This window comes from Ursus arctos, unplaced genomic scaffold (assembly GCF_023065955.2).
Source record: "Ursus arctos isolate Adak ecotype North America unplaced genomic scaffold, UrsArc2.0 scaffold_1, whole genome shotgun sequence".
NCBI classification, from domain to species: Eukaryota; Metazoa; Chordata; class Mammalia; order Carnivora; family Ursidae; genus Ursus; species Ursus arctos.
In genome coordinates this window covers 102,610,901-102,633,101 of record NW_026622763.1, presented here as the reverse complement: position 1 = coordinate 102,633,101, position 22,201 = coordinate 102,610,901, and the positions used below count along the sequence as shown (strand labels likewise).

The following is a 22,201-nucleotide window of genomic DNA, read 5'->3' as shown; positions in this document are numbered from 1 at the left end:
CCACTGAGTTTGAAGCCAAAAGCAGAGCTTGAACTCATGACCCCAAGACGATGACCTGAGCTGAAATCAAGAGTCAGACTCTTAATCGACTGAGCCACCCAGGCACCCCTTCACAAGGAAATTTCTGAGACTGGCGTCCAAACTAGAACAAATAATCTGAAAAGATGGCATCTTTTCTTGTGTTCAGGATGCGAAGGGAAATGGAGTAAAAAGCATCCCCTCCTAGAATAAGAGAAAAGAATACCAGAAGATGTCACTAAAACGTCTCTTAAAAGACTATGGGAGGCATCTGGGTGGCTCAGCTGTTTGGGCGTCTGATTGAGCCCCGCATAGGGCTCTGTGTTCAAAAGGGAGCCTGCTTGGGACTGTCTCTCTCTCCCTCTGCCCCTCCCACCCTCTCTAAAATAAATAGATAGATAGATAGATAGATAGATAGAAAAGGAAAGAAAGAAAAGGAAAAAAAGGAAAGGAAAGGAAAGGAAGGAAGGAAGAAAGAAAAAGAAAAGAAAGAAAGAAAAGAAAAGAAAGGAAAGAGAGAAAGGAAAGTAAGGAAAGAAAGAGAAAGAGAGAGGAAGGAAGGAAGGAAGGAAGGAAGGAAGGAAGGAAGGAAGGAAGAGAAAGAAAGAAAGGCAAAAAGACTATGGATGCTGACATCTTTATGGATGAACTACAATGTCTGGGATTCACTTTAAATTGCTCTGGCAAAAGTGTGTGGGGCAAAGAGAACAGACTGGCAGATGTAGCTAACTGGGGCTGCATGACAGGATGATGGATGATGGGACCCAGAGTTCTTTTACTCTTTACTCACACCAATGTTTGAAAATTTCCATAACAAAAAGGAAAAAAAAGACTGTGGAAAATGTGCATTACAAATATTAGATCATTAAACAGGTCATCTATCACTTGCCTAAAACATCATTTTGGGAAGATAAAATCTTATTGTCACATTTGCTTGGGATGGAAAAAGATGCTTGAAATATTATCAAAAGCATGATTACTAACCGACTGGGATATAAACATCACTTTATTTTGCTTGGTGATCTGATCCTGCCCCAGCCCTCGTGTCCCACTGCTGAAAAGCTATCAGAGAGGTGACCAACCTTTTTGCCTCCATGTGATTCCCTACCTTTCCTTTTTTTTATGGTATCTTTCTACTTCGGAGGTCTCAGATTGAAAACTTGAGATCATGCACCATCACACCCATGGCTGCCGCTCTTCGATCTCCTGCACAGCTGGTTCTGTTGGATATTTGTCAGCTGTGAACTGTATACTCTCAGAAACACACGCTGACAGAATCATCCCAAACTGTCAGCTGCTCCATTATCCCATACACATGACTTAAATGTGACGGGAGAAAACAATGGGCTGCTGGGAGCTGAGGGCAAGGAAGGGGCTGTGACATTAAGTGCAATCAGACCTTTTACCAATCATCACTGACCTCCATAAGGTGCACAGGCCCGTCAGGAACTCGCAGGAGTGGAATGGGAAGGGGACTAAATGGTCCCCAGTCCAACTCCTCATCCAGAGGGAGACTCTCTTTATGACATACAAGGCAATTAAATCACTCAGCCAGTTCACTGTGTGGAAATCTCTATTGAATTCCTCCTTACGCCTGGAAATGAAAGCCTCCCATTTTTACGGTGAGTCTCTCTCCCCTGAAAGCTGGCTCCTCTAACTCACCCCACGTAATCCACGAGTCAGCCCAGTTATCTGGGCTCTGCTCTGCCTCTCCATCCCCCCGGACCCCCACCTGCCAGCCCTGAGTCACGTACCCAGCATTTCCCCAGGCTGGTTCCATTTCTGCCCGGTCACCTCAGCTGGGACCTGCTTATTCTTTTCTACTAGCACCCAGCTCTGAACTCCAGCTGACAGCCCAACATCACAGTGGACTCTGCCCAGGACTGTCTCCTGCTTCTGATCTTGTGCTCCTAACGATCGGAAGTCACACAGATATGGGTGTAATTCACAGAGCAAACAGATGCCCCTGCACACCTTCCAAAACAGACTATTGACTAGAATCTCACTGTAGATTGGAGCCAACCGGTGACAACAGTGACACGAATTACTGTAACTTCTCACCAACCCTAGTTCCTTCTCCCTTGTCCCATCTCTCATGCTAGCAATTCTCTCTCAGCTAGTCCTGTATTACAGAAAACGGTTATAATAAATTGTCTCCTGAAGCTAAGCAAAATGTATCAATCCCTTCCATCAGACACAGCCAACAGGTGTAAAAGCGTGCTATTGCTCTAAATAAAATAGAAAGCTAGCTGCTGTAGAGAACGGATCCTTTAACTGTCGGGCTCGGTTACCATACAAAGCTTGGTGGGATGTTGGGTTCAACCGTACTTACGAAGATACACATCGCTGTTGTTGGCACTCTCACTTCTTTACTAGAACCAGGATGAGGATCCACATTATCCTGGGGAACTGGAAAGGAAGAGACAGAGCGCCTCCTAAGAAGTAACATAAAGGAAAATATTAGGATTGCACAAGGCCTCCTGTCCACCAAACGCCCAGGAGGGATTCAAAGACGACTTTTGACAGTAGCTTTTTCTCCCTCCTAGACTCTTTGAACCACAGAACAATTCACCCGACAAAAGAGAGGCATCCTCACTCAAACGACACCTGGAGATATCCAGCACATACCTGTACTCTCTTGCTCGCTAATTCACGGACTCCAAAACCCAACACTGAAAAGCAATCCCGCAAAACTGCTTCCCAGCCAATAAACTGCTGCAAAAACATTCTCAACGTAATGTAACTCCCTAATCCAAGGGAGCTCGTTTATATTTTGGTAAGACTACTCAAGGTGACCTCTTTGCCTCGTTATGATCATCCTTAGCGTACAGTGTGGCCAAGGCGGAGTCGAACGCATGCCAGAGAGAGGGAGGACAGCGTGCCTGCTGTGCAGAGCTCAACCCAACCGTCTGCCCAAGAGGCTGACAGCACTCCTAGGAACATGCACAGTGGCCCGGGAGGCACATGCACATCCGACGAGGGGCGGGGGTGAAGCGACGACCAGCACAATTATCAAGGAGCCACGCTCACATGCCGGGCCGAGAGAAGGGAATATTTTCACCTGGCAGCGTCAGAAGAGTGATGTCCCAAGAGGGGAGACTCGGACAGACTAAAGGTAAGGCCAGATCAGCGCACAGCGAGATTAAGAGAAAGAAAATGGAGAAAAAAAGAAAGAAGCTAAGTGAACAGCTGAAGTCAAAGCATCTGTATACTCAGCGCCACAGAAATTTTGGGGTAGGTTTAAAAAATGGTGATAAATCATATACAATACTTATGAATATTCACACACATATTAACAAGGAAAGGTGAAGATTTTCTAACCTACCCAAAGATATTAGTGATAGAATCCAGAAGGCCTCCAGCAGGCTGCGAGAGTCGCTTACTAAAGAGGAGGGGAGGATAGGTTTAAACCTTAGAAACATTTTGCCCATAATTCATCAATAAAAACAGTCCACAAAAATAGGTACCTGGGATTATGTTTCCCAACCAGTTCCCAAACCCCAGCCAAGAAACCCCTCAGAGGAGCAAACCACCAGAAAACAGGGGGAAGGCAGGAGGGAGGACCCAGCTTCGAAATTTAGAAGACACAAGGTTCCCTCACATTAAATTAACCGTCCTAGAAACTGCACTTTAGACAATGACTCAGTCACAGACTGACCTAACAGTGTCTGGCTCTTAATAACCAATCCCCATCCTTTCAGTCCTGCTTTATTTAGCAAAGAGAAAAAGTCCTGGAACCCAAGTACGAAGTAAACAGTAGAATCTAAATAATCATCCCAACAAGGCGTAACCGTCCACCTTGTGGGAAGCCACACTTTCTCCCACTTCCCCTCACAGGGTGGTGGCAGCACTAGGGGACAGCTTGCTTCCAATAAGGAGGTGACCAGAGGAAGATGTGGACACTCAGGAGCCCACGATCTCCATGGCTGTGCAAGAAGGGCTGGGCGCTGCAGCGAGGGGCTTGGGTACATCGGGCTGCTCTTGCCGCGACCACACATGTGCTGTCAGACTGTAGCTTGAGCTCCCCTTTCCTGGCCCGCCCCGGCTACTTACGTGGCTGCTCTGCCGATGGCTCGCACGGGAGACGTCTCCTCAGTGTGATCAGAGGTTTCGTCCACAATGACTTCAATGTCATCGTCCCTGGAAAGAAGGGCAAGAGCCCAAGTCTTTGATCCTGCTTGGCAGGAGCTTTGTGGCGAGTGTGTCCCACAAACGCCAGCACCATCTCCTAGTCACACGCAGCCTACGCGACTGGGCTGTGACAGAGATGGCCGAGGGTCCTCTGGAGAAACAGGAACGCTGCGCTCTGAACAGTACTACAAGAAACGTTTAAAGTGTTGACATCAAACCCAGAATTTCAACTGAAAATAACTTTAAAAAATAAAAATAACTTTTGATCCTCTGAGGTGTAAACACAGCTTCCACTTTGGAAAGCAAGGAAATGATGATCTATTAAATCTAGAACCACACACCCATTGCCAAGGCAGAGTCTTTCCTTCAGGCCGGGTTCGCAGCTAAGGGCATGAACGACCGGACTATAGTGCTCACCAAGAAATGGTTCCCTTCGATGGGCTGAGCACAGCACAGAGGACAGCTGGGGCAGCTCTGGGTACCAGAAAATCAAAGGGCAAGGAGGAGATCCAGGGGAGTAAGAAAAGGGTTTGCTGCAAGGGCTATGGAGTCAATGGTTGCATTAACATCGGCTTTAAATACTGCCTTAGTAATAGAAACAAGAAAGCAAATCTCAAACGCAATTCATTTTTAACTCTGGGTATTTTTTGCTTAGGTTTCAGCCCTTGGTGCTTCTGACACTTGGGGAGTCCATCATGCTTTACGTGAAATAATCAAGCCACAGAAATGCCCTGTTGTTTACCTGCCTTATCCCGCCCCCACCAGATACAAAGCGCCTCTGGAATTCACCCTCCCCTTTTCCTGGTTGGGAGGGAAGGCAAGTAATTATTTTGGTCTTAATGACCTCCTACCGAGTTGCAATCAGAAGTAAAATAATAAAACGTTAACAACCCAAGCCTTTATCACCTAATGCTCAGACTCCTTAGAACTTGAGAGCAAGATTTTTCCATGATTAATTATCCGGATTATGTAAATATATACTTAACTTGTTACCAGGCAAGTTAAACCAAGTCAAAGTAAATTTGTTTTCCTTGGCTATTGATCTTAGGATTCCACGCAACTGACCCCAGTCTAGGCCAGGATATAGGGAAGAACAAAGGCAAGCCTGAAGAAAGAGAACAAGGCTGGCCTTTCTTTTCTTCATGCTTGTGGTTTGGGGGAGTCACTTGTGTCCACGCAAGGGCGACAGCAGAGCAGCAGAGACAGCAAGAGTAGCGATCATGAACCGTGCCTACGTAAATGCTTTCAGAACTCGACAGACACGAAGACACAGAACCGTGCACAGGCCCAGGGCCACAAGAAAATACCAGGATGTGGCAACTGGTTATCACAACTCTTCAAAGACAGAAATGTCCTTTGCCCCAGAAACTCTGCTCTTCGGGAAGCACAGAGATTAAGAACAGGCCTTTACAGTCAGGCACACCTAGGTTAGGTTCACTCGGCCCCTTTCTATGAGCTCTTGGGCAGCATGCTTGACCTAAGTCATGTCACACCCAGTTTATGCTGCCGTTGGGAGGCAGACAAATGATGCTTTTGTAAGCTGTCATTTCTAGGTCATTTATTTACTTCGCAGTGTCAGGAAAATACATCTGAGATTTGTTTTCCACAACTGAGAGTATATAAGAAATGTATATATTCTGAACCTAAAGCACGGCCTTGGTATGAAAACCTTTTTTTTCTTATAAATTAACACCTGGTCTGGCGGATGACTCCTGTATGTAAATTCAAACCAGTCCCCTCCATTTATAAGGAAACAAACAATGTTTTAAAAACCCAGTACATCAGGGGCGACTGGGTGGCTCAGTCATTAAGCGTCTGCCTTTGGCTCAGGGCGTGATCCCAGGGTCCTGGGATTGAGCCCCTCATCGGGCTCCTCCACTGGGAGCCTGCTTCTTCCTCTCCCACTCCCCCTGCTTGTGTTCCCTCTCTCACTGGCTGTCTCTCTGTCAAATGAATAAACAAATAAAATCTTTAAAAAAAATAAAAATAAAACCCAGTACATCACAATTCTAATACTATACTCCGGAATATTTTCCAGTAGAAAAGGAACACATCATGAACTAGAAGCAAAGGGAATTCAGTCATTAAAATATCCACCACTCTTAACACAAAACTTCAGATCTTGGGGAAGACCCTCCACCCCAATCCAGATCAGGGAAAGTTCCAAACGGATTCAATCCTTCTTGCTCCAAGAGACTGTCGTTTTCACTTAGGCTTCAAAGGTTTGCCCACACCTCCATTCAAAGTCACACGCCAAGAACGGAGAGCAAGAGAAAGAACCCTAGCCCAGTGATACACTCCAAAAGGCCCAACGAGGGGCAGAAAACGGATCAAAGTGTCAAGAGGGAGGCAGCAAGGTGGTCACTCATTCCGGGCTCCCCAGCTGATGAGGAACATAAACTTGAGCAACCTTCGGGGACGTAACCAGTGTGCTTAGTGGCTCCCTTAAATCTTTTAGTTTCCTTTCCACAATCTGTAAAATGGTTTTACAGAAATAAGAACATGATAAAACCATTTTAAAAGCACTAATCAAATGACTAAGGGCAGTTCTGGCTGGAATAGCTCTACTTACTGTTCAACGGGTAGAGGTTCCTTCGCTGCTTCTGCAAGCTCTTTCTGCAGCCGGGCCTGCCGCCTCCTATTGAAAAAAGCCCACTAGTTATGTCTGCTTAAAGAAAGCACAGTGTTTCAGGCCTCAGTAAACTACCAGCTCTCACGACACATTTTATTGTTCAGTGCATCTAAAATAACTGCCCCGGGCAAAGATACCAAAGTCCCAAACCCGCACCAGTGACATCAGTAATGAACCCTGTTACAAAGGATTTCAGAGCAAAGCCCAGAAGAGGAATTCTATCATTAGAGAAAGCAGCGAACTAGCAAGGGAGAGGCCTGCCCGTCGTGACCCGGGGCCTCTCAGGACAGAAAGGCGCATCAGGTTTATCCAGGGTCCGTCACGGTCAAGAGTTGGCTTTCTGCAGCAAAGGCTGACACCAACGTATCAAGAGCATGAATAGTTAACAGTCAAGATTTACTCAGAATTTACTTGTCCCTGATTTGGTATTGTTATTTCCAGGTTTTAAAATTCATTTAATCCTTGTAACAATGCTTTGAGATTTAGCACGACTTTACAGATAAGGAAACTGAGGTATGAGCTTCTTGAACTGTCAAAATGCACATGCTTCACCTACCAGGGCTGGACGCAGACGTCTCAGCTGTGGACGATTTTTTTTTTTTTTTTTTAAGACATACGTATTTATTTTAGAGAGAGAGGGTGGGGGAAGGGGTGGAGGGAGAGGGAGTGAGAGAACCCTCAAGCAGACTCCCCACTGACCGTGCAACCCCACCGGGGCTCTATCCCAGGACCCTGAGACCATGACCTGAGCTGAAAATCAAGAGTTGGTGGATGATTAACTGACTGAGCCACCTAGGCGCCCTTCGGCTGTGGACAAATTTTAAAGTGGCCAAACAGTCAAGTCCACTATTAGCCCTTCTCAGAACAGTTTCTGTCTCTCCCCAAGTCCTAAATTCAGGATCTTCCCCGTTTTTAATCTTGGCCTCGTTTTCTCTTCCAAGGCAATTTTGTCTCTAACTGTGGTTTCACCCTGTATGTGGAGAACACCTAACCCGGAATTCTAGCACTGCTATTAAGCCCCCGTCAAGTATTCTAATGGAATTTTTTTGTAAAGCTCCTACCAGTGTCAATTCTCAAAACAGGAAGAAGTCCTCTAGATGGCATATCTGAATCATGGGAAGGATGAGGTTGCAACTTATACTCTTATTATTTTTTAATTTTACTTTTAAGAAATATCGTATTTATTTATTTGACAAAGAGAAAGAGAGCACAAGCAGAGAGAGCGGGAGAGGGAAAAGCAGGCTTCCCGCTGAGCAGGGAGCCCGATGTGGGGCTCGATCCCAGGACCCTGGGATCATGACCCAAGCTGAAGGCAGACGCTTAACTGACTGAGCCACCTAGGCACCCCCATTTTTAATTTTTTAAAAAAATACTTTTTGAGAGAGAGAACGTGCGCGTGCGCACACACACAAGTGGGAGGAGGGGCAGAGGGGGAGAGGGATAAGCAGACTCCCTACTGGGCATGAAGCCCGATGCAGGGCCCAATCTCACAACCCTGATATCAGGACCTGAGCCGAAATCAAGAGTCGGACGCTAAACCGTCTCAGCCATCTATGGGCCCCTATACTCAATTTTATATCTGGAAGATGAAAACTAAGTTTTACAGAATAACAAAGTTTAGTAATTTTTTCTTAGCTGAAATAGATGACCAATGAACTACCTTTGAGGGAAAACCAGAATCTTGGTGTGGGGCATGGAACAACTCATGTACTAGAAAGGCACCTGCTGTAAAGGAGGGCTAAAGGGTAGACCTAAGGTCACAGGGAGGACAAAGCACCAGCAGCACCTCCTTCATTAGAACGGAGGAAAGAAACCGCCTTAATAGTTCAAACATTCCCGGAGTGCATCCGACACAGCAGCCACTGTGCCCGTGAAGACCCACCTCAGCCTAGTGAGGGAGACAGAACACGAAGAGCTACTTCAAAACGTGAAACGTGCCATGCTGTCGCTCAGGTAAACAAAGGCTGCGAGAAGCAGAACGTCTAACCCGGTGGTTGGCAGGAAGGAGGGAAAGCTTCTAAGGAGTAAGTCTGAGCAAAGTGAAGAAACCCCAGGCTCCGCCTATGCAATCAGATGAGCATACAGCCAGGGGCGAATCCCGAGGAAAACATTCCAAAGGAAAGAACAAGGGCAGACACGTAATATGCCTAGCACCCCATGTTCAATAGGAAGTATTATTCTCCTGTCCACTGTGATGACCTAGGATCCTTCCTTAACCACACGCCTGCCTGCTTCACCCCCGGCAGGCATTCAACATGCTGCACTGACTTCCGGGTGACCCTGGTGAGTTCACTGCCTTTAAGCTGCCTAAGGAGTCCACAGCATAGGCCAAGCTATTTAACTTAAACACGAGGGGCGCCTGGCTGGCTCGGTCAGTAAAACATGTGACTCTTGTTCTTGGGGTTGTGAGTTTGAGCCCCATGTTGGGTATAGAGACTGCTTAAAAATAAAATCTTAAAAAAAATGTAAACATGAGACCGAATTAAAAAGGACAGCTCATTTTTTTAATATGATAGAAACTTAAAGTTAGAAAATACAGAGAAGTATAAAATGAGAAAATAAAAGCCACAGTCTTACCACACAGAAATAAACACCATTAGCAATAGAATTCCCTTTTAATCTTTCGAATTCATTCAAATTTTGGATTATGTCCTATGAAAAGATTTCCTATCTTATTTTGTTACATTAATTATATGCATCTTCTCAGGTCACTAAGTATTCCTAAGACATGCATTTTTAGATGACTTTGTAAAAGTAAACTGTATGAAAACATCACAATTTACTTCTGAAGCAGGAGATACTGCTTCTTATTTTTCACTACTACGAGTAATGTGCCATCACAAAGTAATACCCATGACCAAGTCTCAGGACTTGCTGAATGAAGTCCAACAAGTGGGAACACTCTCAGGTCATGCCCAGTTGCCCTTCAGGGGGTGGTGGAATGGGCTTTCGAGGGACAACGTGAAGGTGCCTCCCCCCTTCCTCCCAACAGCCCTCTGGGCCAGCTTTCCTGACTGTGCGCACGCCTGCTTTCATCAACTCCCCGTGCCTCACACCTGTCAGTCTGAGGGCTCGCCCTGTTCTATCGGCTCCCCTTTAGGATATTTACGTGACAAGCACATGTCTTCCCTGATTGTTTTTGTGTTTTAAGAAATCTGAGAATTTTATACAGTCCACTTTTTATTTCTAACACTTTTAATGTTTAGAAAGTCCTCATAATATTTAGAAATTTTTCATAAAAAGAAGATAATCACATTTTTTACTTCTACCTTATGTTTTCAGTTTTTCTACTGATTCTGAAATCTACTTAAATATATTATTTGGTAGGATTAGTAATCATTATTACTTACGACTCTTTCCTATTCTCATTCTTTTAGATTAACTGCAATAATCTTTTCGAATTCCAAACTACAAACATAGGGCTTTAAAATCCTATGTTCTGATCTGTTGACCACTTACTGTTAGTTTTCTCATTGGATTTTCTTAGGCTTTCTAGGTGGATGAGCACGAGCCCCTGCCCCGTCTAGTGGCCTTGCATTCTGTGTCCTATCTGGTCAGAGAGCCAAAATATCGGTCAGAGTTGGAGACAGTGAGCCTTTCCTTCTACTGTTCCTGGTTTTAATGCATGTGTTAGACTCTGTGGGAATTTTCAACACACACGTTTCCCTCCACCAAGACCAACTCCTGGTGGAAGGGCTCCCTGTTAAGAACACTATCGGTTGTTGGTTGCAGATAGGTGTTTTTATTAAAAGCTTTTGTTCCAAGTTTAAGGATTTTTATCAGGACTGGGAACTGAGTCTGAGCAAATGGCATTTTTAGGGTCTACTAAAGCGGTCCTATAGTTTATCATCCAAAGTGATAGATTTAATTGCAGATACACCATCTTTTAATTCCTGGGATAAATCCTAGGATTGCAGTGAATTAAAAAAAAAAAAAGTACTGGGGCGCCTGGGTGGTTCAATCAGTTAAGCATCTGACTCTTGATTTGGCTCAGGTCATGATCTCAGGGTTGTGGGATGGAGCCCTGTATCAGTCTCTGCACTGAGTGTGGAGCCTAAGATTCTCTCTCTCCCTCTGCTCCCCCATCCCCATCCCTTGTGCACACCCAAGTGCTCTTAAAAAAAAAAAAAGGTACCAGTCAATCTGACTTAGGAATTTCACATCTATATTCACGTGAGATTAGACTGTAGTCTTCTTCCATACCAGCAAGAGCCTTGGTATGGGTCCAAATGGTTTTATAAATTAGGAATGGGGAAATTTTGGGGCACCTGGGTGGCTCAGTCGTTAAGTGTCTGCCTTTGGCTCAGGGCGTGATCCCAGAGTCCTGCGATCGAGCCCCGCACTGGGCTCCCTGCTCTACTGGGAGCCTGCTTCTTCCTCTCCCACTCCCCATGCTTGTGTTCCCTCTCTCGCTGGCTGTCTCTCTCTGCCAAATAAATAAATAAAATCTAAAAAAAAAAAAAAAAAAGGAATGGGGAAATTCCAATCTTCTAATTCCGGTTTACCTTCTATTGTTCAAGAATTAGCTTTTCTCCTTGAAACACTGAAAGAATTCACTGGCGAAAACTGTATGGGCCAAAACCCTTATGGAAGGTAATCCTCCACTCAGCCGTAAAAGTGTTCTTACAAACTCCAATCTCTTTTACATGCACCACTACGACTTCGGATTTTCCGAGTGTTTTCCGGCCGGCTCATCCCATCCCCCGTCATCAGAGCTGCCAGGTTTGTTTTGTCTTTTCAGAGAACCAGGCTCTACTTTACTAAAAATGGAAAGCAGTACCTGTGGGCTAATGTCTCACCTTGAATCTTTTTCATTCTCTGCATTTAGGCGATTGGCTTCCTGGGCTTTCTCGGCCATCCACCTGGTGACCAACTCCTGGTTCTCTTCAGTAGTTTTCCTCAGCTTCTCCTCCAAGGCAGTAAACGTGATCTGCAGGGCATCATACTCGTCCTTCAGGGTCTGGTTGGCTCTTTCGAGGTCCTGCAGCTTACTGCGTAGTTCTTGGCACTCCGTCTCCAGGTCAGAGATAGTCTGCAAGCATTCTGCAATTCTGAAAGCAGGATGTGGAGAAAAGGAATGGGGCCACTCCGGAGCCCCGTGAGGAGCCAGGACACCTGGCCGAATGCTAGAGCTCTATGAGCGTGGGCCCCCTACAATAACTTCTGCCATCACACCAGGTGCCATGGAGGACTCTTCACGTTTACAAACATCTCATTTACCCAAGCCCAGCCCCAGTGGTTTATAGGACAAGTCCATCAGGAGGGGAAATACCTAGGGTAAAATTCATCCAGGCGATGAATGACCGGAAAAGCAGGATTTGAAGAAGGAACTTTTGATGCCTAAATAGAGAACCAACAGGGCTTAAAAGGAGACTAGAAATTCTGCACATTCCGTTGGTTCTATCACTCAATGAGCAAAGATACCTTTCTAGGCCTTTAGAGACCCCTGTCTACAAAGCAAGGAAAAAAGGCATAGATAAAACCCAGGCTCCCCTCCAGCTCAAAGGTCCTAGGATTTGGAATCCCAGGCTTCTCCCTGATCAAGAATTATCCTGCCGACAAACTCATCCCTGTTCCCAAGGCCCACACGCTCATATACCCTGACCCTATCTCCACAACAGGAGACGCCAGCTCTCCTATGCAGTGGTCACAGGGAGAGCCATGAATGCTTCGGGGACACTCACAAGGGCCAAGGGTACTTCCCAGGGGCTTGCTGGGAACCTGGAAGACTGAGGGCACTGTCCTTGCCTTTGCTATCCTTACAGCAGATAGAAAAATATCCTAGGCTGCGCAGGCACAGAAATGACACTCTTGCTGAGTCCCGTGTGGCGACCATTTACCAGCGATCACCACTGGCCCCGCCCATGAGAGAACAGCAATCAGAAAGTGCAACCCCATGACCAGCCCTGGAGGAGGTGTCGTCTCTACTCACTTTGCTTCATTCATCTGCATCTCCCTGTCCTTCTGCTGCATTTGGTTTTTCAGCTCAATCACCCAGTGAGCTAACTGGGGGGGGGGGGGGGGGAGAAGAACACCTGCATCAGTGAGAGATTTCAGGACCTCAGCAGGAAACTAAACAACAGTGGGCTCTTTTATCATGAAGAAAGAAAAGGTTCCCTGTAGGGTTGGACCAAGACACGGGGAAGAAACAAGCTGGGTGGCAGCAAGGCGCAGGAGGGCTGATGCGGATGCTCATGGGAATGACGGGTAATGCTACAGGTCACTGCTAGGTTCCCGCCGAGGAGCCGTCTGTCCCCTGACCCCAGCCACTTTTCACACTCTTCGGCTGATTAAATGATCAGTTCAGCTGTATTGATGAGAAACTGCATCTTCTCAAAATTTGCCATCAAACCACCACCCAGGATTAACACAGCCCAGGATTTTTTTTCATTCTTTCTAATGAATTTTTCAGAAAATTGTAGGGTTCTCAAACACTCTAGGAAGGTACTAGTGAGACCTTCTCTGGAACAGGCAGCAGGCTTCTTTCCTTTGAAGTTTCTCCATTTGTACCTTTCATGCCACCTGGGAGTGTGGTGACCAGCAGTAACCTCAGTGGCTTGCCCTCTTGCTGATGGAGGGAAAGCCCTCAAGCTTTCCCAATGCTGCATTCCCAGAGAGAGGGCAATGCCGCATGTAATCAGAACGGCTGCAAATTCTAGTGCAAGCGGGGCCCACAAAGAGCAGAGCACAGACGAGGAGCGGCTACCAGTACCTCCCCACGCTTCTTATGCAGTTCAGTGAGTTCTTCTTGGTGTTTAATTCTCAGCTGGGCCATTTCTTGTTGCTGACTATCATTCCAGGCACCATCGTGTCCGGGACTAAGTCCCCAAACCAGGCAGATGAAGGAACGAGCAAAAAAGAGAGGAAAGGAGAAAAAAACCAATCAGACCCCAAACCTCTTCAGTTGGGCAGTGAAACAGTAACCTCAGAATTTCGAACCTGTACGCAACAATGCAACCAATAAAGCAGTTCTGTTTCTCTGGGCCAATGTGGTTCTAAGCCACTATAAACCTGAAGTAGAAAGTAGGAAACATGAGACACGTGGTAAAATAAACAACCACACCTGAACCACGGGTCGTGTCGGAAACAAAACATGGATTCCAGACGAGGTTTAGGTAAACATGGAGGAGACAACAAGGTCCAGTCCCTCGACAAATGTTTGAGTGCCAACTATGTGCCAGGCACTGACCTTGGACCCAGGGAGAAGGCAGTGAACACAAAGCTTTGCTCTCAGGCGACCGATAAACAGTTAAGAGCAGACAGACAACGAATAAGTAAATACATGAGGTCCAGGGATCAGACGTGCTGTGAAGAGAAACGAAGCAGGGTAAAGGTGGGGATAGAGCAAGGCCTCTGTGGAGGGCACTCAGAGAAGGCTTCTCTGAGAGGACGACATCACTGCAGACTGGAAAAAAGCGCGGCCCCTGGAGGCTGTGCGCTCATGCGCAGAGGGAATGTCGAGTCAGAAAGGCCTGGAGGCGACAGCATAGCTGATGTCCTCGGGAGAAAGTATGAGTGGAGCCCCACGTGCAGGAGGGTAGAGAAGATGATCAGGGAGGAGGTGGGGGGGGAACATGCAGAGCCTCCCAGGCTCCCCTAGGGACTATGACTGGAAGCCACGGTAGTGCTGTGAGCAGAGGAATAACTTAGGTTTCAAAAGGATTGCTATGGTTGCTGGGGGGAGAGCAGACTGCAGGGGGGCAGGGGTAGAAATAGGCAGACCAGTTAGTGGGCTGTTACAAAGTCCAGCTCAGCTCAAGGTGGTAGAGTAGAGGCAGTGAGATGTGGTCAGATCCTAGATCCAGTCTGAAGAGAGAGCCCACAGGATTTGCCTTCTGAGCTATCCGTGGAGTCTAAGAGAAAGGCAGGCATCGATGAGGACTCCAAGGCTTTGGGCCTGAGCAACTGAGAAAAATGCAGGTGCCACCTACGGAGATGGGAAGGCCTAGGGTTTGAGAGGAGGCCTGAAGAGTGCAGTGTGGGCACCCAAGGCCGTGTGTGGAGTGGAAACCGGGTGCCAGAGTCTGCCCATCAAGTACAGAGGTCCAAGCTGGAGGCGGACAAGTAGAAGCAGTCAGCAAACAGACATATCTGAGGCCACAGACCTGAGCTCAAGTGCCCTCAAGAGTCGATGTCGTTTTGGAGACTTGGCAGGGGTTTGCATCCATGTCAGAAGTAGCAGGTGACTGAACTGTACGTTTTCAGTTCAGGACCAGGGTTTTGGCTGTGAGAACCCTCCGATGACAGACATTTAAACCACCACCCAGGGAAAGCACAGGATGGAGAAGAGGAATACGCTGGAAAAGTAGGACACCAGCACCTGAAAGGAGGGAGAGAACGGCCCCTTCTATAGGCCCTATCATAAACAAGAAGGGAAAGGAGCAGTGTGACACTCCCCCTTACTTCACCCTTGATGTCTAAAGGTATTTTTATGGCATGTTCTAAGCATATCCTAATACCTCATCCTTTGAGGCAACCTAATACTTCCCCAATCTTCGCCCATGAAGTAGGAGCCAAGAGATTAGAAAGTGGAACACATTGCACAAGAAGCCATCCTAAATAAGACAGAAGGACTAGAAATTATTTTTATCAAATCCTCTTACGTTAATGCAAAGCACTGTGAAATATGCAAATGTAAAACCAGTCCCTTCTCTAAAAAGCTAGCATCAGGTCACTCACTGCATGCCTGGTGCTGCGGATGGACAAGGACTCCAGAGCAGCCACGGTCTAAAGCAGTGGTTCTCAGGATCCCCTAATTACGGGTCATGGTCCTTACGCCCCCACTACTTTCTGAAATGGTGGGTCTGGTGTGGGGCCCAAGATTCTGCATTTCTAACAATTTGCCAGTGCTGCCATCTAGGAAGCACACATAGAAAATGACTGGAATCAACTATTTCTGTGCTGTAATCTATGCAGAAAGCAAAGGGATTAAAACACTTCAGAAGAGACTCAGATAATTGATCCAGATAAAGCTTTTTAATCACAGGCTGTAGTGTTTTAAGAATAACCAGGATGAGGGGCGCCTGGGTGGCACAGCGGTTAAGCGTCTGGTTAAGCGTCTGCCTTCGACTCAGGGCGTGATCCTGGCGTTATGGGATCGAGCCCCACATCAGGCTCCTCCGCTGGGAGCCTGCTTCTTCCTCTCCCACTCCCCCTGCTTGTGTTCCCTCTCTTGCTGGCTGTCTCTATCTCTGTCAAATAAATAAATAAAATCTTAAAAAAAAAAAAAAAAAAGACTAACCAGGATGAGACGGACAGAACTTAAGGAGAAACAGGCGGGAGAAGGAAACCACCAGGCCCGTCTTCTGTAAATACCCTGATGGCGCCACCAAACTCCCCCCTGAGCTGGTCTCCCCCACTGGACTAAGGGACAGACACACAGGAGTGTGCGAGTGAAGAATGAACATGCTTGAGTGAGTGACTACCAACAAGGAAGGGCAGGACACTGAGGGGAAAAAGGAATCATGGATGACTTGTGGAAAATAAGGACACCATTAATAGAAACAAGGCAGTCAGGAGGAGAGGCCTGATTGGGGGCTCGAGTTTTTAGGAAAAGAAGGACCTCCAATTAAATTACCATTCCAGTGATATTCAGTCAAAAGAATTCTTGTATATTTATTTATAGGCCCTTTCCAAATGAGCTTGACTGACCAATAAAGGATAGAGAAATATAGTCACCAAGAGTCTAACTAGATAGAAACAAAATATTTCAAGTTTTCAGTTGATTGAATTTAGATGAAAAAGGTAAAATGGCATTTTCTATACCTAAAATTGAGCAGAACACTGCAACTAATATTTTAAATACTACAGTAGGCCTCCCAGGGCCACAGCCAGGAAGGATCTCTTGAATTTATTATTAAGCAAGGACAGAACCTGGGCTGGGCCATCTGCTCCTCTTGCCCATGCTGGTCTGCCATGAGACCAGATGAGGAAACATGGATGGCGGGCAGGTATGTAACAGATTTAGCTACAGAGAGAAATAAATTCTGCTACACCTCGCATTTCTGGCTTTAAAAACCCCTTAAATTACTACCGACTTGTTTTTACAGCTGCTAAATGTTAGCTGATATGCAAAAAAGTACGTAGCTCTACAGCAATAATGGGTACTGTTCCCGCACGGACCCTCAATTTAATACGCAAACAGGATAAACAGCGGGAAAAAGACAGTAAGACTATACAATGATTCTCTTTAAACTGTTTTTGATGAAGTCTGACTTTTGGATTTTTTTGGACCCTTTTTATGGACCAAAAAGAAATACAGTTTATAGGACGCCTGGGTGGCTCAGCCGGTTAGGTGTCTGCCTTCACCTCATGAGGGTCATGATCCAGGGTCCTGGGATCGAGACCTGCAATGCGCTCCCTGCTCAGTGAGGAGCCTGCTTCTCCCTCTCCCTCTGCCCCTCCCCGTTCGTGCACGCCTGCGCGTACACTCTCTCTCACAAATGAGTAAGAAAACACCTTAAAAAAAACAGTTTACATGAATGACCCACACAAACACATCAAAATCCCCATCATGAACACATATGTGCGTATTTAAGGAAACAATGCTTAACCTTTCTATTACAATGCAGGTATTTCCTAATCTCTAAGAAAACACAAAGCTTGCTACAACCTGCTAGCTTAATTGCACACTCTATTAAAATATGTTGAAAACCAATGAATTTAAAAAGGATCAAACAGACCTGTGTTGTATAAAAAGCACTTTATGTTTATGCACCAGTCAATCCTGTATTAACAAGATCTATGTAAATCTGTTCAAGAATGCTTACTTGTGTGATTACTTTGAAAAAGTGAACCCAGTAGGCTGAAGGAGGAATTGGTCCAGTTACCCACCTTGAGTGACTTCTCAGGCTTACGGCCCACCTTCTGGGTGGGCACATACTCTCAAAGAGAGGATTTTACTTACTTGGCTTTACAAGTTCTTATCTGAAAGCAACTGACAAAAACTGGAGCACAGAAACAGTACCTCTCAATTAGAGAAGTGACAGCTGAACTGAGACCCGTTTCAACTGAAGAGACACAAGCAACACAGGATAGTTTCAAAATACCTTATCTCATGCCTGTTGGGGATGTCATGCTTTTCAGCTTGTAGCTTATGGGCCAGCACTGAATGAAGATCTGACTTTTCTAGCAACTTGTTATCTATTAAAAAGGAAAAGAAAAAATTATTTATTACAACCAATGTATACATTACTACTTAATACCTAATAAATATTTGGACAAAAAAAAAAACTGAACAGGGAAGAGCTGGGTAGGTTTCATTTTCATTAGTTGTCAAAGTTAACGGTGCTACACTTTGACAGCAATCGTAGCAACTGTCCAAAACCCAGGAACATACACTCCTTCAATGCTTCTTAGCCTAAGCACAATCGGCCCAGCCAAAGGAACCTGTGGAAACATGCCTAAAGAATGTCCCCCAATTACCTATGTTTATCTCAGGAGTCAAAAAACAGAACAAAAAAACCCAAACACAATGGAAAAATGAAATGTCATGTGCCTCTAAGTAATGCGAAAGAGCTTTACCTTATTATTACACTTAGAAAATTTAATTTTTAGATCAAGGCACTAGAGATACAAACATGAATGAGAGTCCTTGACCTCAAGGAGTGCAAGTATCGGAGAGGGTCAAGTATAAAAAGGACAAGAGTGATCTTTACTCATATGCTTGGATGGTTTTACAGGTGAAGATGACAGAGTCCAGGCAGGAGGGGTAGCAGTTATCTGGCAAGTGGATAGAAATGAAAGTTGGAACCAACACATGAGTGAGCAGAATGAAAACTTCAGACCTTACTGACAATGGTAAAATAACAGATTTTAAAAGCAGGCAGTGACATAAACAGACATTTACTAGTAAGAAGTCAAAGATTATTCTGAAGTTCCTTGCTCAGGTGACTGGCTGGAGATGCTAACATGTCAAAGAACACAAGAGCAGAGAACCTAAGAAAGAAAATGCATTTTTTTTCTGAAAGTAACAAATGTGACAGGAAACATGGTGCAGGAATTCAAAGGACAAGTAGTTAGGAATGACAGTTACACAGGAACTGGCAAAGTGGGAGGGGCCACTAAGCAAAACAAGAGATTGATCATGGGAAACTTGTTGAATAGTTACATTTGATGGGGATTGTCATAAATCCTAAAAGTCTGAGATTAGAACTGCTCTAGAACAAAATTTTGATAGGGTTTATGCTAGTGAATATCGATGTTGGAAGGGCTTTTCCTTCTTCTTAAAGAGAGTCTGGAGTCCCATTTCTCTTTTATATACGGAAATGGAACTCCTGGGCAAAAACAAATATTCTTGACTTACATTAATTTAATCAATCAGTTCAGCAGAACAGGGAAGTATGGCTCCAACCCTGGATGTTCACTCACGTCAAAGGGCTCTAATAAGATCTTCAAAATGTCACACCAGAGCTGGGTGCCCTGTGATATTAGGTCTTTTCAAAAAAACAGGAGGTATTCAAGAGGGACCCTTCCTAAAATTCCTCTCACTAAAGAGAGGGATCCAGGTGAAGGGAAGCTGCCACCTGTCCTTACAGTCTCTTTTCATCTTTCTCTTTAGGTTCAGAGGCAGGGGCTGAACTTGACTGGCCTGGGAAGGCAAGAGGAGAGGAGGGAAGGTGTTCCACAGGCAAAACGGAAGTGAACCCCCAAATGTCAATCGCTGACCTAAAGAAAAAAGGTGAATAGGCAAAGGCTGTCTTGCTCTCCAGCCCCCAATCGCCTCTCATATCATTCCGGGATCCCAGCCCCTCGGGGATGCACTATTCATCACAGCTATTTAGTGACATGTTCCCTCTCCAGGATGATCTTCTTCTGACTTTTCTCCTACATCCTCCCCCCTCCCATCAAAATGACCATTTTCAATGTAGAAAAATCATTCAATCACTGACGGTGCAATTACAGCAACTTCTGTTTATAGACTATTTTATAGATGGCTTTCAAAGCATTTATACACACAGTTTTATGAAGCCGGCAGGGCAAGCTTCACCCCTTTTATAGATGGAGCAAACCAGACTCAGAAAAGTAAGTGAAAAGATCAGTAAGGTGTGGAGTCAGACTTTCAGCCCAATGTGACTTTAAGTGTATTTTAGCTTTTAAGACAAAGCATTCAATAAACACTGACCACCTGAATTTACATAACCCACGTGGGAAACCACGTTTTCGTGGGAAGGGCTTTCTGGGCTTCTGGCTGTGAGGATCTCTTAGAGTACAAGGAATTAGCACAACAGCCACATCATCTCCCTTCTCTTCCCATCTTTCTTAAGAGGGTGGCTTCAGTGAAAGCAAGGAAGGATCATTTCTTTGGAACCCCGTGAGAAAAACAAAATGCAAAAGTTAGGAGCCATGAAGTCTATGTTCAAATCCAGGCTCCAACATGAATCTGCTATGCCTCCCCAAAGAAGTTTCTTAATCTCTCAGCATTAGTTTCTTCATGTGTAAAAAAGGTGAAAAGACTGCTTCATAGAATTGTCGAGAAGATAAAGTGAAATAACACATGCATATTTACCAAAGCACTCAAACCACCCTGCACGTTAGAAATATCTGGGGAACATCAAAAAACACTCATTCCCATGTCTCACCCTTATATACTGCAACTTAATTGGTCTGGGCTTTCTAATGTTCAGGTGATACTAATGTGCACATCAGTTTGGGAACCACTGATATAGCACAGTCAGAATTCATTAACAGGCGACTATTACTTTCAATTTCATCATCATTAACTCCAGACTTTTGTCAGGCTTACTTCAAGGGGGTAGATGGAACCCTAGGACGGAAAGTGCCCATTTCTCCCCACAAATGTGTCATTCACCAGTTATGTAAAATTGGGGAAGAGGAAAGGAAATGCTCATGAGGACTCAACTAAGGGTACGAACATTTTTGTACTCAAACGGCAGACAGGGGTGGGGAGAGGAGAAAACCTCTTTCACACTGAAGTTTCAGTAACGATGTCCCAACCAAGAGTAGGGCTCAAAATGCGTACCAGTTAAAGAACACCAAGGTGGTTACATCGGAAACCGGGGATGTACTGTATGGTGACTAACATAATAAAAAATCATTAAAAAAGAAAAAAAAAAAAGAACACCAAGGTGGAGTAAAAATGAGAGGTCTGAGGAATCAACGGCTGAACATTTCATTACAGTAAGAGAACAATGTTAATTACGCGAGTTAATGCTTTAAAGTCAGTGACAATTTCAATAACACGAGGCCCAAAACGGGACGTTTCTGGAGCCCATTCAAATACACAAGCATTGATGCTGGGATTACAAGCACGAATGGTGCCTGCCCACGAAGAACACACAATTTAGTAAAGAAAGCCCTCTAATGTCAAAGAGTACGATCCAAAAAAAAAAGCATGGGGCGTCCGCCTCGTAGGGTTTGTGGGTCAGCCGCAAAGCGCGTGGGCGACGCCAGGGGGTCGGCCTCCGGCTCCCGCCGGCGCCCCGCGTGCCGCTGCGGGGCCCGCCCGCCCGCCGCCCGGGCCCGCCCGCCGCTCACACTGCAGGATGATCTCTTCGAATGCCTGCCTCTGCAGCCGGTCCCGCCGCCTCAGCTCCTCCGAAATGTGGCGCTTCCAGCGGGGGAAATCGGCGGCGCGGAGGCCCGACGACATTTCGCGCGCTGCCCCGGCGCCTCAGCGCCGCCAATCCGAGTAGGGGCTGGCGGCCACGGGCCGCAGCATGGGCGACCAGCGGACGCCGGAAGGCCGGCGGCCCAGAGCTCACTTCCACGCACAGGCCGCCTTCAATGCCTTCTGGGACGGTCTTCCGGCTCCTGCCGGAAAGGGTTTTGGTTAGGGCCGGAAAACCCGCCCCCTCACCCGACGGCTTACGCCGCACGCACGCGCGTGGTCGGTGGCGCCGCAAGGCGCTGGCTAATGACGCCCTGCCGAGGCCGGAAGCGTAGGGAGTAGAGAGGCGGCCGCTAGGCGGCGTGCGGGCTACACCGGAGATTTGGCTGTCCGCGGGAAGGGGACAGGGAAGGAGCCGCCCGTCAGTTCACGTTTCCTTCGCAGCCTTCCCCCGATTTATATTTTTCTTGGCCTGCCTTTCTTTTCTTTATCGCCTCAATTTACAAGCAGAAGTGGGGGGCACTCCCCACACAGTAGCTGAGTCACCCTAGATGAGTGGCAATCTTGCAAAGCCTCAATTTCCTAATCTGTAAAATGGGGACCCTAATGATACCCTCCTCACAGGGTTGCCGTGAGGATTGAAAGGAATAACCTATGTAATGCCGTAAGCGCTATGCCTGGTACAAGCCTAACTTCACCCAAAGTCTGGCGGCTTTATAGTTTGGCAAGAGTGTCCCATTGCCCTTGGGGATAGGTTTTTTACAATGAAGAAATGGAACACTTAAAGAAAAATGTGAATAGAAGCCTAGACCTTTCACAGTAAATGGGTTCTTAGAAGGTAATCTAAGGGT

The 22,201-nt window shown here is 46.0% G+C and overlaps 1 protein-coding gene and 1 non-coding gene across 4 annotated transcripts in view; both read right to left on the bottom strand.

Annotated features, from left to right (window-relative positions):
* The window catches only part of ATG16L1 (autophagy related 16 like 1), a 37,536-nt gene extending 15,974 nt beyond the window's left edge, over positions 1-21,562 (bottom strand). Inside the window, exons 1-10 of one of the 3 annotated variants that reach the window (XM_044380746.3) lie at positions 21,278-21,558; positions 17,830-17,923; positions 13,494-13,599; positions 12,714-12,787; positions 11,581-11,832; positions 6,722-6,787; positions 4,072-4,158; positions 3,344-3,400; positions 3,080-3,127; positions 2,351-2,453 (exon numbers count right to left, since the gene is read on the bottom strand). In XM_044380746.3, coding sequence (XP_044236681.2) covers positions 2,351-2,453; positions 3,080-3,127; positions 3,344-3,400; positions 4,072-4,158; positions 6,722-6,787; positions 11,581-11,832; positions 12,714-12,787; positions 13,494-13,599; positions 17,830-17,923; positions 21,278-21,392 — 1,002 coding nt within the window. In that variant the 5' untranslated portion in view covers positions 21,393-21,558. Of the gene's footprint in view, positions 1-2,350; positions 2,454-3,079; positions 3,128-3,343; positions 3,401-4,071; positions 4,159-6,721; positions 6,788-11,580; positions 11,833-12,713; positions 12,788-13,493; positions 13,600-17,829; positions 17,924-21,277 lie in introns of all 3 variants that reach the window. The other 2 variants (XM_026491669.4, XM_026491670.4) reach the window with 2 other exon arrangements.
* Positions 1,162-1,439, bottom strand: LOC113250923 (small Cajal body-specific RNA 6). The gene has a single exon (XR_003314255.1). It is a non-coding gene; the product is annotated as a small Cajal body-specific RNA 6 (non-coding RNA).
* Positions 21,563-22,201: the final 639 nt, after the last annotated feature.